The following is a 15205-nucleotide window of genomic DNA, read 5'->3' as shown; positions in this document are numbered from 1 at the left end:
GCTAACTGGCCATCCCTGTCTGATAAGGTGAGGGTGGAGTTAGTCAGCAGAGGGCCATATCAGCTAACATCAGACTTTGAATTTAAAAAAAGAGAAGATGGGAGAAGTTGCCATCACCACTACTTCTACAGACAGTTAATCAATGGAGAAAGGATTAAGAGAAGCTGGGTGGTATATTCCATCAAAAACAACAGTTTATACTGCTTCTGTTGCAAGCTGTTCTCACAGAAAACGTACAAACTCAACAGTGATGGACTCAATGACTGGAAAAATTGTGGCGACATACTAAAAAGTCATGAGAACAGTCCGGATCATTGCAAACACATGACCTCATGGAAATAACTTGAGATTTGTCTTGACAAGGGCCAAACAATAGATAGAGCTGAAATGGCACTAATAGAGGCTGAAAGAAGGAGGTGGCGTGATGTCCTGACCAGGTTGGTGGCCATCATACAGTCATTGGCAGAGCGAAATATTGCTCTCAGGGGAACCACAGACACACTTCATGAACCAAATAATGGCAACTTCCTTAAAGAAGTAGAGCTCATGGCCAAATTTGATCCTGTATTGAAGCAACATGTTGCTGATGTGGAAACACGAGTTAAACGTACATCCTACTTAGGAAAAAATATTCAAAATGAACTTATTGATTGCATTGGTGGAAAGCTCCTGGAAGCTATAGTCAAAGAAGTTCAACAAAACAAATACTTCTCAATCATTTTGGATTGCACCCCTGATTTGAGCCATAAAGAGCAACTGTCGGTCATCATTCGACTTGTTGCAGTTGAGGACACCCCACAAATAAAAGAACATTTTATGGGGTTCCTTGAGGCAGAAGAGTCCACTGGAGAAAGCCTTTCAACCCTCATCCTAAGGAGACTCGAAGAGCTCAGCATCCCATTTGAAGACTGCAGAGGGCAGTCTTATGACAATGGTGCCAATATGAAAGGGAAGAGGAAAGGTGTCCAAGCCAGACTTCTTGAAAAAAATCCCAGAGCTTTATTTGTGCCATGCGGAGCACACACAGTGAATCTGGTGGTAGCTGACGCAGCAAAAAGCTCTGCAGATGCCACCAGCTACTTTGGCTACCTGCAGAAGCTTTTCACACTATTTTCTGCCTCCACACAGAGATGGTCCATCTTAAAAAAACATGTGTCCGTAACCCTGAAATCCTGGTCAGATACTAGATGGGAGAGTCGTATCAACAGTGTAGAGGCTGTGAGATGCCAGGCTGCAGAAGTCAGGGATGCACTTATGGAGGTGAGGGACAACGCCACAGATCCAGTCATAAAAATCGAGGCACAATCTTTGGCTGAAGAGGTTGGGTCTTACCGCTTCTCCATCTGTACTGTGGTATGGCATGACATCCTGACCAAAATTCAGTATGTCAGCAAATTATTACAGTCGGAGACAATGCAGATGGATGTTGCAGTCAACCTTCTGAGGAAAACTGAAGCCTCTCTTATCAGCTACAGAGACACTGGATTTGCTTCTGCCCAAGTGTTAGCTAAGGAAATATGTGAGAAGATGAATGTGGAAGCTGTTCTCAAGCAGAAGAGGTTGAGAACAACAAAGACACAGTTCTCCTATGAGGCTCCTGACCAGGAAATGACCGATGCACTGAGGAAAATGGAAATTTCCTTTTTCAATGTGGTGGTGGACGTCTCCATTGTGTCACTGCAGGACAGATTCAAGACTTTGGGTGAAGTTGAGAAGAACTTTGGTGTACTTGTCAACTTCCCTGACCTGCCCAAGGAAGAGGTACAAAAACAGTGTGAAACACTCGGCAACACCCTAAGCTGTAATGGGCAGTCAGACCTGGACTGGAAGGAACTGGCACAGGAACTGCAGCTTTTCCCAGAATTGCCAAAAGGTAAAATGACCACCATGGAACTTCTCAGCTTCCTACAGGAGAGGAAACTGAAGGAAATCTATCCCAATGTGTGGGTCGCCCTGAGGATTGCTGTCACCATTCCAGTGACAGTTGCTGCTGCAGAGAGGAGCTTCTCCAAATTGAAGCTCATCAAAACATACCTGAGATCCACCATGTCTCAGGAGCGTTTAAATGGACTTGCACTGATGAGCATAAACCGCGAGGTGTCTAGGCAGGTGTCATTTAATGACACAATAGATGCTTTTGCTGCAAGGAAGTCCAGGCGTGTGGAATTTAGTTGAAATTTAGTTGAAACATGGAAAGAGTGACTTGAAAGTTCATTGTTCAAATAAAACTGTTAAGTGTTATATAACAATACAAGCACCGTATATGTTTATACATAATCTGTTCACTGCACTTTATATTTTTAATTTTCACTTTTATTAGACCGCTAATTAGACCGTTAATGTGTGTTACACTGCAATTTCCCAACTTGGAATCCATAAAGTATATATATCTATCTACCTTTGGTTCAGATGTTTCCTTTTTTTTGCGTGGGGGTAATCTCGCCTAGGGCACCAAATGGGCTAGAGCCGGCCCTGTTGCCACTGAATGGAAGGCTACACTTGCCCTTATCTAGGGCTGGTTTACCAGTACACAATGTTTAAACCTAAGCAAAGTCGATGCAAACAGACGGTTACAACGTCAATCAATAGTAAAATATGTGATACGATGGTTGATTATTTTATATTGAGTAAAACTTTCATGTCCCGCCATGTTCATGCGCTTCACTAGTAAACCATACGTCACCAACTGGCCAACTCTGTTATCAAAATCTGGCCCCAGTGGCCAAATGAAAGTAGAATCATTAGAGCGTCATGAGGTGTCGTTCACGAGAACTTACCAACGTCACAATTTTTTTTCCCCCATAATTCCCAGCGATGTGAACGCACCATAATGGTGTGTTCCAGATGCCTCGAACACCAGCCTTCCGAGTTGCACTTAATTTCCTGTCTCGTAGCACTTATGCTGATATCCATTTGGCCTTTTGTGCTGGTACGCTGACCTGCTCAATGAGAATGTGACATAACTTCCTGGCACTTACCACCTTAAAAGTGTTCCAGTAGTCTTTTGTGTGCGATGAGTTGGAGAATAATGGACGCCTGGAGGTGGCAGCAATAGTAGCAGGCTAGTCATTGTTGTCAGCATTAGGCTCTTTAGCAAACCAGCTTGAAAACAAAACTTTACATTGTAATGCATGCACAGCAAGACCATGGAATGCATACATTGGTGACTGGATTAAAGCAGCAAGTGTAAGAGCATTATACATCGACATTAAAGACACCAACGTGGAACAAAGAGAAAGAAAATACATCTCAACTAATGTTAACTACGGGCGCAGCCATCTTCATTTGTCAAGCGTCACGGGGATCTTTCGCTACTCAGTGTACTCATCAGAATCCTCAGTGGGAGCATGATATCCCCAAAGAAAAGGAGGCGTGCCTCAATGCCGCAATGCATCAATGCCGCAAGAAAGCGGCATTGATGCTGCTGCTGAGAAAGTAGTCCCCCAAAATGTAATGTGATCATTGCTATCAACACAGACATTTACATCGATAGTCGGGCATTGTAATTGGTTTGCCTCGGGTGTACTTTGGAGTGGGTAAAACTGTTTTTATTGGCAGGCTAGCAGTTCTCCTTGACTTGCGCTAGCCTAGCACCAGCGATTTCTGCAACTAGAAGGACTGAATGAAAAGTGTTGAAACCGGTCTCCAATGATAAAATATAACTGCAAGCAGTGATGTGGGGTCAAGCAGAATGGGACTCCATAAACTAATTTTGGAGGTCAGACAATCGCTTAGGTGGCTGCATGATGACATATGTCTCTGTAATTTCACTTGCAATGACAGCTATTGGTAAATGGTTATCACAATGAAAATACATTGAAGTTGCCTTCTAAGGGCTGGAATAGACTTGCTGCTAACAACACATGCGCCTACGGTTCAGGGCTGCCGTACGTATGCTGCGATCATTTGGTGTGTTGATCGTGCACGTTGTCGCAAGGTAACACGACGTGTCCGCAAGCAAAATAGAACAGAGTAGCCACAGCAACAAGATAGATCTACGTCAGACACACGGCCTTCAGCACTTTCGACAAGTTTCACGTCAAAAAATAAAAGATCAACTGATATGTGATAACACTCGTGGTTTTAGAGACCCCAAAGGTCAAATGTCACCAAATTACTTGGGCATCATCAGAATAGGGTCATAAGACTATGAGCCAAGTTTGGTTTGGATACATGAAGGCCTTGCAGAGGTATGAGCTCACATCCTGTTTGACGTCCCCCTGAGGTCAAAGGTCACCAAACTGTTTGGGTGTCCCCAGGATGATGTCATGAGTCTATGTACCAAGATTGGCTATGATATGTTAAAGAGTTGCTAAGAACAGGCTTACTTCCTGTTTGGCGGCTTCGCCGTCAAGTTTGATTAGCTGTCACGGCCAACGGTTTTGAATTTAAAAATGCTGTTTGACACACAGCTTGGTCTGAAGATCATATATGGCAAGTTTCATGAAGATTCGACAAAATTTGTGTTCTGTGGATATGTACTATTGATTTTGACAACTTTCAACATGGCGGCCAAATTCTGATGTTTCCATGAAAAATAATTGATGAGCTATATGGGAAGGTCTGACAGTATCACCAGACACCAGACAACATTTGTTTGAAATATACTCATGTGAAGAGAGAGGAGTTAAAACACATATTCATTAATAACAGCGCCCCCTAGAGGTCAAAGGTCACCAAATTCATTGAGTGTCCCCATGATGATGTCATGAGTCTATGTACCAAGTTTGGTTATATGTCAAAGGGCTGCTGAGAAATTGGCTTACTTCCTGTTTGGCGGCTTTGCGGTCGAATTTGATTGGCTGTAGCGGCCAAACAGTTTTGAATTTGAAAAATATATTCAATGTTTTTTGTCAAGCATGGCCTGAGGATCATATGTACCAAGTTTAGAGAAGATTGGACAACATTTGTGATAGGAGATACATTTTGAAGGTTTTTGACATAAACCAAGATGGCGGAAAATCCATCATGGCGCAAAATGACGACATGAACTCATTGAACTCGGCTTGGACCAAGGATTCCAATGATACCTTGTATGTGAATATTGGATGAATGGGTCAAAAGTTATAAACATGAATGCATGTCCAACTTTGACCTGTTGGTGGCGCTAGAGCTCATGGGCTAGGGACCCCAAATTTGCTTCATGGGATCATGGGACTGTCCTGAATCAGTGTGCTAAATTTCACAACTTTTCACCAAGGCGATCTATGGGCTGCCATAGACTCCCATGGCAGGTAAATAATGATAATAATAGGAAAGCGTACAAAAACACAAGGTTGTCTAGCAGCTTCGCTGCTTGACCCCCAATAACACACTGGCTCACTTGGAAATGAGGTCCGATGTCCAAAATCCCGAACTACCCCTTTAAGATTACATTAGTCAACAAATAGATCACGTAGCCCCCTAGTTATCATGGGATTACTGAAACAACCAGGATATAAAGAAATGGTGGAAAACTAATTCAAACTGAATTTTGAAACATTCCTTCCCTTCCCCTCCCTCTAAATATATCAATCAACATCAGTATGTGATGTATGGAAGAAGATAAGGGCCACATGTGAATTTTTTCACATGTGAAAATGAGTTCTCAGTTTAAAGACAGTATTCTGAGGTTAAAGTCAGAAAAGGGATACGTGCCTTGATGTTAAAAATTCCCCTTATTATTCTCACATTTTTCATTTCTGCAATACCAAATTCAGCATATTTTAAAAACGCTCTGATTTGAATCATGTCGCTTTAAGACCTCCCTCCTGAGCAGCCCAGTGTAACGGCTGGGTGAGCAACAGGGGAAATAGGACTCAATAGCACGACTTGGGAGGCAAAAGTCATTCTTTCTCCAGCAGGGAGAAGGCAAAGATGTAGTCGGGAATAAACGGGCAGGAGTCAGAAAACCGGGAACCTTAAATATCACTTGGAAAATGCTGGGATGCTTAAAACAAAGAACAAAGACAAACTGGCACAGATGAATGGAAATACGCTGAGGAGGGGAATGTTAATGAGGGACAATTAAGGTGAGTGAGGACAGCGATGCGAGAAACATAAGGGCAGGGAGTGAAATAATCAATGAAGGGGACGAGATGTGACAGTAACCCCCCCCCCCCCCCCTCTAGGGACCTGGCACCTGACGTCCCAGGCAGGTCCGGATGGAGGCGGTGGAATTTCCTAATGAGAGCTGGATCCACAATGTTGCTTGAAGAAACCCAAGACGTACCCCTCCCAGTCCATGACCCCAACGACAAACAGCCAGCAGTCGCTTGACTGTAAACCAGTCCTCCGTCAGTCAATGAATCGGGTGGGTGGAGGAGGTCTAGAGGCGGGAAAAAAGGATTCTCCATTACTGGTTTAACTCAGGCCACATGTAAAGTGGGATGAACCTTCATGGAACTGGGAAGCCGGAGTGGCACAGCTACTGGATTGATGACCTTAGAGATGGGGAAGGGACCATCAAACCAGGGAGCTAGCTTACGGCACTCCACCGGTAGGGGAGGTCCCAAGTGGACAACCAGATCTTCTGGCCTGGTAGTTGGTAACCATAAACATACTGAAAGGGGGAGAGACCAGATGCAGAGCAAGGCAAGGTATCGTGTGGGTATTCTACCCATAGCAGCTATTTGCTCCAGGTGGCCAGAACAAGATGCGAAACAAGACCGCAAACTCTCCAGCTCCTGGTTAAGCCGCTCTGTCTGGCCATTGGACTGGGGGTGATACCCAGAGGAGAGACTGACCGTGGCGCCCAGAAGCAAACAAAAGGCTTTCCAGAACCAGGAAATGAACTGCGGACCCCTATCAGAACATGGGATAACATGGCCTCCGCACATGAAGTGAACTATCTTTCGAAAATCTGTCCACTACCGTTAGTTACCTTCCGAGGGTGGTAACCCTGTGATGAAATCCAAAGAGATATCTGACCTGGGGAGATGAGGCATCGGGAGTGCACACCGGAGACCAGGAGGTGGGTAACGGGATACTGTGGTAGATAAACCGCATTTAACACTAAAACTTAAATAAGAGAGTTTGAGGAGACCGGAGCAAGAATGACAAAAGACTTTATTTTTACTCGCGAACAAGTAAGAACAAAGCCAAGTTGGTTTGACAAAGAACTCCAGAGCTGGTCACGGGCCCCTCCTTATATATCCCTTTCTGTCCATCAAGAATGTTGTTATTTATCAATCCCCCGCACACACAATGTCTAACTAGTTCACAATCTTTTATCTTTCTAGTTTCCCTCCTGGCCCGCATCTTGCCTCCCAGGAATTTTTGGGAATGATTCAGCAACAGTTTTACGACACTAGAATGGAGTGTCCAGCTTGCCCTTGCCCCTAGACTAACCTCAATTCACCCTGATCCTTGACCTCTATGCCAGTGGGTAAACACAAATAAGTTAATCAACAGACCTTATGGCACCATTCCAGGCCACAGTTAGAGGGGAGGGGTGACTTGTCTTCTTAAGCTTTTCTCCATCATTATTATATTTATATAGCATATAGGCCTGATAATAATTATATATTACCATGAAATGTAGGGGTAAATTTCTTCCATAATACCTTGTTCTGGGCCACACAGGACAGGTGGCAGCATATTCTCCAACCTCCATAACCATGAACAGAGTCCGCCGTATTCCAGGGTGTCAGGAGAGGAGGAAGGTATGGGCCCAGTGGATGAACTGAGCACGATGAGAAGCCGGAACAAACGGTTTGGGGGACAGCAGTCCCATTAACAGTCCATCTGAATGTTATCAGCAGAGACAATAAACCCCAGAAAAAGGACACTGGAGGTGTGGAATTCACACTTCTCAGCCTTTACGAAAGGCTGGAGGTTGAGGAGCCACTGCAGAACTTGGTGGACGTGCTTGACATGAGTCTTTTCATCAGGAAAGAAGATAAGGATATCATCTAAATAAACAAAAACGAATTGGTTCAAAAACTCTTGTGGAACGTCGTTCACCAGACCAGGAAACACAGCTGGAGCATTATAAAACAGCAAGTACAGTCCTTCATTGATTATATTGATTTTGCAAATAAATCCCGGCAAAAAGTGTTATCTTGTTTATTTTTGGAGTGTTCACGTGTAGTATATACTGAAACAATTATTCACCACAGGCTCCGTGAATAGCCCCCGAGACCGAAGGTCAATGGGGCTATTCCCCACTGCTCACGGAGCCTTTGGCGAATAATTGTTAAATATATGAACTTGAATTGCAAAGTCAACATGAATGTCGAAATGAAGTAGGCGTCAGCCTGTCAGTGATTGTGAGTCCCTTGATGGGATGATTGCTGATCTCTAGGGCTGAAACCCTGGTGCCTCTCCCCCAACCCATGTTTTGAGATAAACTGCTGCTCTATGGTACTGTACTGAACTCTCCTCTAATGATCTCTGAACTATACTGAACTCGATGGAAGTCAACTGAAGTCAGCTGAACTTTAATATGACTTAAAATGATTTATACTTTAATTAAGCTTGGAGTTTGGTTCACAGGGCCACTGGAATGATGCCCCTCATGAAAGCTATCATCGCTGCTTACAGCCAATGGAAATAAGCTTCTTACCAAGGGGCTGTATTTAAAGCTACAAAAATGATACAAAACAAAAAAAAAAACAATACTGGTGGGGGGGGTGATGACGTCATCGTTTGCGTTTCAGACGTCTCCCGAATCCTACGACGAATCCTAACACGATCCGCATAGGTCAGTTTTTATCTGAATCCACCCTGGGACCTGGTTTCAGAAAAGTGTGTTTTCGGGCACCGGATCCGCCAGATCCGTCTGGATGGTTAGTCCAACCACACGAGACTTATGCGGTTTCACCAAAAAATCGGCTCTGTGTGGACGGGGCCTTAGTTCAACTAAAAGTGATCTGCATGTGCTATTGGCTGAACTTTACTTTCCTGTACTTTGGCAGAAGAGAATTCGAGCCCCCACTGATCCAAGGCTGGATTCCCTATCTCGGCAAGGCTTTGGACTTCAGACTGGATTCACAAGCATTTCTTAAAAATAATCAGGAAAAATATGGAGACGTGTTCACTGTGTATATTGCAGGTTGGTATTTAAAATGGTTTAATTCAAATCAATTAGGCGATTCTTCCAGTTAAGCAGCAGATCAGGTCCATCAGTTAAGTATTTCAACTCAATATGTTCTCTTTCTCTCTCCAGGTAAATACATGACTTTCATTATGAACCCTCTGATGTACCCCTCCATCATGAAATACGGCCGACAGCTGGACTTCCACGAATTCACAGACCAGGTGGCACCGGCAACCTTCGGCTACCCAGCCTTGGGCAGCGGTCGCTTCCCGGACATGGGCGACCAGATCCAGCGCTCCTTCCGGCTCCTGCAGGGGGACAACCTGGTGCTGCTGGCGGAGTGCATGATGGCCAACCTGAACCTGGTCCTCCGTCAAGACTTTCTAGGGGGAGAGGGTGAGCGAGGCGCCGGGGTGGTCAGGCAGGGCTGGTCTACCGGGGGCCTCTACGACTTCATGTCACTGTGCCCGCCCGCCGGCACAGTGACATGGCCGCCCTGCGCCATCACTTCACCAAGTTTGATGACATGTTCCCTCTGCTGGTGGGGCGCATCCCCATCTGGCTGCTTGGCCGGACCAAGGCTGTCCGGGAGACCCTCATCCGCTACTTCCTGCCCCAGAGGATGACGTACTGGTCCAATACCTCGCAGTTCATTGCCCGGCGGGCGGAGGTGTTGGAGCAGTATGTAACGCTCAGTGACACCGATAAGGCAGGTATGTCGGCTGCTTGTCTTTACTTTTGCTTGTCTTTTTTTTTTTCTTGGCTTTACTGGGTATTTAGACTGCAGACATTGGGATTCAAACCCAGAACCTTTCAGTCAAGAAACGACAAGACTGCCCCAGTGCCCCAATTCTCCTTCCCAGTGTGGGGTTTAAATGATTCCATCCATCTCCTCCAAACTCTTTGTTTGGAATGAAGAGGCCCTTCTTCATGTTTCTCTAACAGAACACCTTCTGCATCAATGATCATCCCCTCAAAGTAATCTTTGAAAAGTTATCTTCACTTGTGACAGGCTTTCCGACATCATACAAGAATTAGATGTTCTTGCTACACAATATGCAGAAATCAGGTTGAATCCACCAAAAGGTCAATAGGCCTACATTGTAATCTGTAATAAAACGTATTAACGGGGAAGAACATTCCTCAACCACATGTGTAGGCAAAAGTAGTCAGCCTGTTCTTTGGAGTCATCTATTCACTCTCACTACTGTTGTTTTGTGGCCTTTTCATTTTTGTTGTGGCTTTGTAGTTGTGTTGTGGCGTTTGCAGTTGTGTTGTGCCATTTGCATTTGTGTTCTGGCTTTTGCAGTTGTGTTTTGGCTTTCGCAGTTGTGTTGTGCCGTTTGCAGTTGTGGCTTTGCATTTTAGTTTTGGATGTGCGTTTTGGATGTGCAGTTCTCTGGATAGGTCCCGGTCCCTGTAGGCAAGGCTCCGGGGAAAGTACTGTGTACAGGTTCTAGAGATACGGAACATTTGTATATGACCTGTTTGTGTTGGCCTGCAGCTCACCACTTCGCCATTCTGTGGGCGTCTGTGGGGAACACGGTCCCGGCCACCTTCTGGGCTCTATACTACCTAATCAACCAGCAGGAGGCGCTGCAGGCCGTTCGCCATGAGCTTCACCAAGTCCTCCAGCTCCCTGAAGCCGAGGGCCCCCAGCAACCTGAAGTGATGATCACCAAGGACCAACTGGATCAGCTCCTCCTCATGGGTGAGTTCAGATTAATATTGGGCTCCCCAGTACAGTCTGTTAGTGGTGGACACTGGGAGCTGTCCAGTACAACCACAGTCTTATATTGGTGGACACTGGGAGCTGTCCAGTATAACCTCAGTTTTCTACTGGTGGACATTGGGAACTGCCCCGTTCAACCGCAGTCTTATACTGGCGGATACACTGTGCTGTCCAGTACAACCCCAGTTTTTTCTGGTGGACACTGGGAGCTCCCCAGGACACCCAATATCTTAACTTCAATACCTTCAGAAAATCCAGAAGATGTTAGCATAGCAATGTGAATATTAAATTAGATGTTGGCATGCCAATGTGAATAATCAATTTGATATCAGCTTAGCAATGTAAAGAATCAATTAGATATTAGTGTAGCAAAGTAAAGAATCAATTAGATGTTAGTATAGCAATGTAAATGATAGATTACATATTAGCATACCAGTGTAAATCATAAATTACAGGGTTGCCAACTTTTGGACTTTGGCTGGTTTTTTACAAAACAGTCCTTGTTTACTTAGTGTAAACAAATTGAAGGAAGGCTTATATAAAAGCCATTGGCTGTTGTTGATGTAGGACATTCAAAATGTGTAGATATTTTTTAATCATGCATTTAATCATGCATTGACATGGGAACACAGCTGTATACTGATACCTGCTGCCATAGATATGTATTTAACCAAGACCTCAGAAGTCTGACCCAGAAAGAAGGAATTTTACAGAAGGTAACAGTGTGTCATGTCCTTTAATTAGTTTAGTAATTTGGTTATTGGTTTATAGCCTAGACTACATTAAGACACCTTGTAATTTTGTTTTGAGGAGGGCTGTCAAACCATGAGAAAACCTTTCTCTATGTTTCTCATATCTAACTATATTGCAAGAATAGGTTACTTGGACCCCGCTCATTGCCAAACGTGACTTTATTAAGACTAATGACTGATAAAAAAAAGTAACAACATGGAATTAATGTTAAATCAGAATTAAAATACTATATCCTGATTAAAATATTTGAAACTGTAACATAGCCTATGGATTATGTAGCTTATAGAAGTCAAGAGAATCAGTAAACCGATGCCTATATTGACTTGTTCTTCTTGCCCTGCTTAGCTCTAAAGGCACCTGTAATATAATAAAATATAGGCTAAGTAACACCAAACTAACAATTTCTAGTTGCATTCCAACAAGGTCCACAGTCCACATAGAGAGGCAGAGAGACAGAAGACATGGAAGGAGGGAGGGACAGAGACTGGTAGAGTTTTTGGAAAGGATCATGCCATTTAAGAGGAGTTCTCTGAAAAGCTCCACGAGAGGCAGAGAGACAGAAGACATGGAAGGAGGGAGGGACAGAGACTGGTAGAGTTTTTGGAAAGGATCATGCCATTTAAGAGGAGTTCTCTGAAAAGCTCCACGAGAGGCAGAGAGACAGAAGACATGGAAGAAGGGAGGGACAGAGACTGGTAGAGTTTTTGGAAAGGATCATGCCATTTAAGAGGAGTTCTCTGAAAAGCACATTAGATGTTCTTGTTCATTTTGATACCTTGGCTGTAATTTTAGGTTAAGTATTGAGTAAGTAAATGAAACCAAATAGCGGAGTATCCGCATTAATTGCGTTAAAAAAACAACAGTAATAAAACAAACGTAACGTTATTTTAAAATGACAGCACTAGTTTGAGGCATTTATTTGCGCTCTCAGACCTTAACCAAGACTTTATTTTCTTCTTCCCAAACGTGCGTCTTTCACTCAAAACTTTTCACAAGCAACTAAAAGACACAAGGGAGCGGCGACAGAGAAAGGTGGGCAGAAGACCTTGTAGATCAGCCTGCACTTCAGTCAATGCAGTAGGTCCGAATAGTGGGCGCACTCTCACGCCAGATGCGTAGGGGTTGGCAACCCTGCAATTAGATGTTCGCATACCAATGTGCGGAGTCCTCTCTTCCAGACAGCGCCATCAACGAGAGCCTCCGTCTCTCCTCTGCATCCATGAACATCCGTGTGGCCCAGGAGGACTTCTCTCTACGGCTGGACGAGCAGTGCTCCGCGCCCGTCAGGAAGGGGGACGTCATCGCCCTCTACCCTCAGATGATGCACATGGACCCCGAGATCTTCACAGACCCTGAGGTAAGACCTCATTCCCCCTTGGTCACCCAGAAATTGGAAAGTATTAAGCCAACTATTAAGTTAACATTGCAGTGAGGATGTTGGGCTGCCGTGCAGCTATCACTGGCGTAATGTTTGGGGGCTAGGCTGATAACCCTGATCCTGTTATTAGTGGACCTGTAGTTGTGTTTGCATGGTGTTGTGTGCTTGTAGAAAGGGAAGGGGTTGTAGCACCTGTTGCCAATTATTTAACATGGGATTTAATTGTATTTGTACATAGATTAAGTATATATGATAATTTGTAAGTGATGAAAGAAAGTGGCAATCTTGAAGTCTTCCAAACTGCAAAACCAAAAGTTCCCATTTGAAAGGAACCCACATGTTGACCTTCACCTTGACCTTCTCTCCGTCTCCATGGCAACAGACATACAAGTATGACCGCTTCATCGAGGGAGGACAAGAGAAGACGGACTTCTTCAAGCACGGACAAAGGCTCAAGTACTACCGCATGCCGTTCGGGTCAGGCTCCTCCATGTGCCCCGGCCGGTTCTTCGCCATTAATGAGATCAAGCAGTTCCTGTGTCTGCTGCTGCTGTACCTGGACCTGGAGATGGAGCAGGGCCAGGAAAAGGCCCAGCTGGACAACAGCAGAGCAGGCCTTGGCATCCTACTACCTACCAAAGACGTGCGCTTTCGCTATCGAATTCGGTAGCAATTCCAGGAGAAATTGGACCATCGACGCATGATCTTGATAAGGCCAACACCAAACCGTTAATGGTCCAACATTTGAGTTGAAGCATACAGGCTTGATCTTTGACAAGAATGAAGCAGTATTCTCGATTATCCTCAGCTTTACTCACTTAATGTGACACTTATTATAAGTGAGGATACATATTTGTGTCCTTGCTTATCCTCAGCTTTACTCACTTAATGGGACACTAATTATAAGTCGGAAATCTATGAGCATGATTATATTATTGGTCGCATTAACAAGAAAACACGTGTTACATTCCGGATATACTGTGAATCTGCTCTACATTGCTTTGTAGTGCATTATCCTTATGAAGCTTTGCATTACTGTATATAGGAACCAGATCCGTGCATTCAGATTTTGAACAGCACTACATTTGAATTAGTACACTGTGAAGTGAATGAGTGAGCCCTTAGGGAAACGGACCATGCCTGGGAGTCCCACCAGCTGGAGGAAGATGACCCAGGGCACCAGGCTTGGAGAGCAGAGATCAGGGCTTCACAGTCCCACGTTATACAACATCATCTAACCCAAAGACCTCTAAAGGGTTAGGAGACAACATCCATTAAAAGGAACACAGGAGAGAAATCCCTCCTTTTAGGAACCGTAAAGAGTGCAATATGTGCAAAACACGCAGACATAATGAATGAAAAAGTGGTTATGACGAAGCAGTAACATGTATGTAACCCTTTTTTCCCTTGAAATGGTTGGTTAAAGACAACTATAGAAGAAAGCGAAAAAATAACATTCCAGGTGATGGAATGTCATTGGGAATCCAAATGTAATAGATCCTGACCTCGTATAGAAGCTGCTGTTTCAGCAAAACACTACATTTCAATATATTTTGACGTATTTCGGGTCATACACTCGTAATCCGTATCACTAGAACATGTACACATGTGATGGATTTCATGATTCGTTTCCTTGATTTAGTTCGTGTCAGTCAGTTCGCCAAGAGGAATCGTTCAGAATCGTCCGTTCAGCCGCGTTTCCGGTAGTGGTGAATCATGGAACGCACGGTTCTCAGCTGAGCTCCTCCCTCGTTCTCATTCTCAAATGAATCACGATCGTGCAATGGTGCAAACGGTCATCAATCAACACAACATTAACTTAGGCCTCGTCCACACAGAGCCGTTTTTTTGGTGAAACCGCATAAGTCTTGTGCGTTTGGGCCGACCGTCCAGACCGAAAACTCACCTCTGAGGGTGGATTCAGATAAAAACTGTGGTTTCGTGTTAGGATTCGTGTGGACGCCTGAAACGCAAACAATGATGTCATCGCCCCCCCCCCCCCCCCCCCCCCCCCACAAGCTGGGGACGTTGGAGTTGTTGATTTTTAATTTATTTATTTGATTTGTATTATTTTTGTAGCAAATAAGCAAAAATACAGCCCCTTGGTAAATTTAATTACTAACTGTAGGCCTACATCAAAAATAAAAATATTTCTGCTCAATCTAAAAGGTTTAACAACTGCTTTCTCCTCCTCGACTGTATGTTTATGTACAGCGCACATGGCATGATGCGCACAGGTTGGATGCGCTCTGTTTTTGTGGAGAACCAGAGCCACACAGTCGCCTTGAATATGTAGGCCTACTACAGCCTTTCTACAGCTCGA

At 44.3% G+C, this 15205-nt stretch overlaps 1 protein-coding gene across 1 annotated transcript; it reads left to right on the top strand.

Annotated features, from left to right (window-relative positions):
• Positions 1 to 1527: 1527 nt before the first annotated feature.
• LOC311361235 (cytochrome P450 7B1-like) lies at positions 1528 to 14722 on the top strand (the record flags this gene model as incomplete). The annotated part of the gene is given in 7 exon segments (XM_084481428.1): positions 1528 to 2105; positions 8898 to 9034; positions 9149 to 9481; positions 9484 to 9732; positions 10524 to 10730; positions 12683 to 12861; positions 13265 to 14722. Coding segments are annotated over 7 exon segments (1971 nt in total). The 3' UTR covers positions 13553 to 14722.
• Between the last annotated feature and the right edge of the window lie 483 nt (positions 14723 to 15205).

Source organism: Micromesistius poutassou (assembly GCF_964030765.1).
Source record: "Micromesistius poutassou genome assembly, chromosome: 16".
In the NCBI taxonomy this organism is placed as follows: domain Eukaryota; kingdom Metazoa; phylum Chordata; class Actinopteri; order Gadiformes; family Gadidae; genus Micromesistius; species Micromesistius poutassou.
Note: the sequence above shows the minus strand (reverse complement) of the source record. Positions and strands in the feature narration are given on the sequence as shown.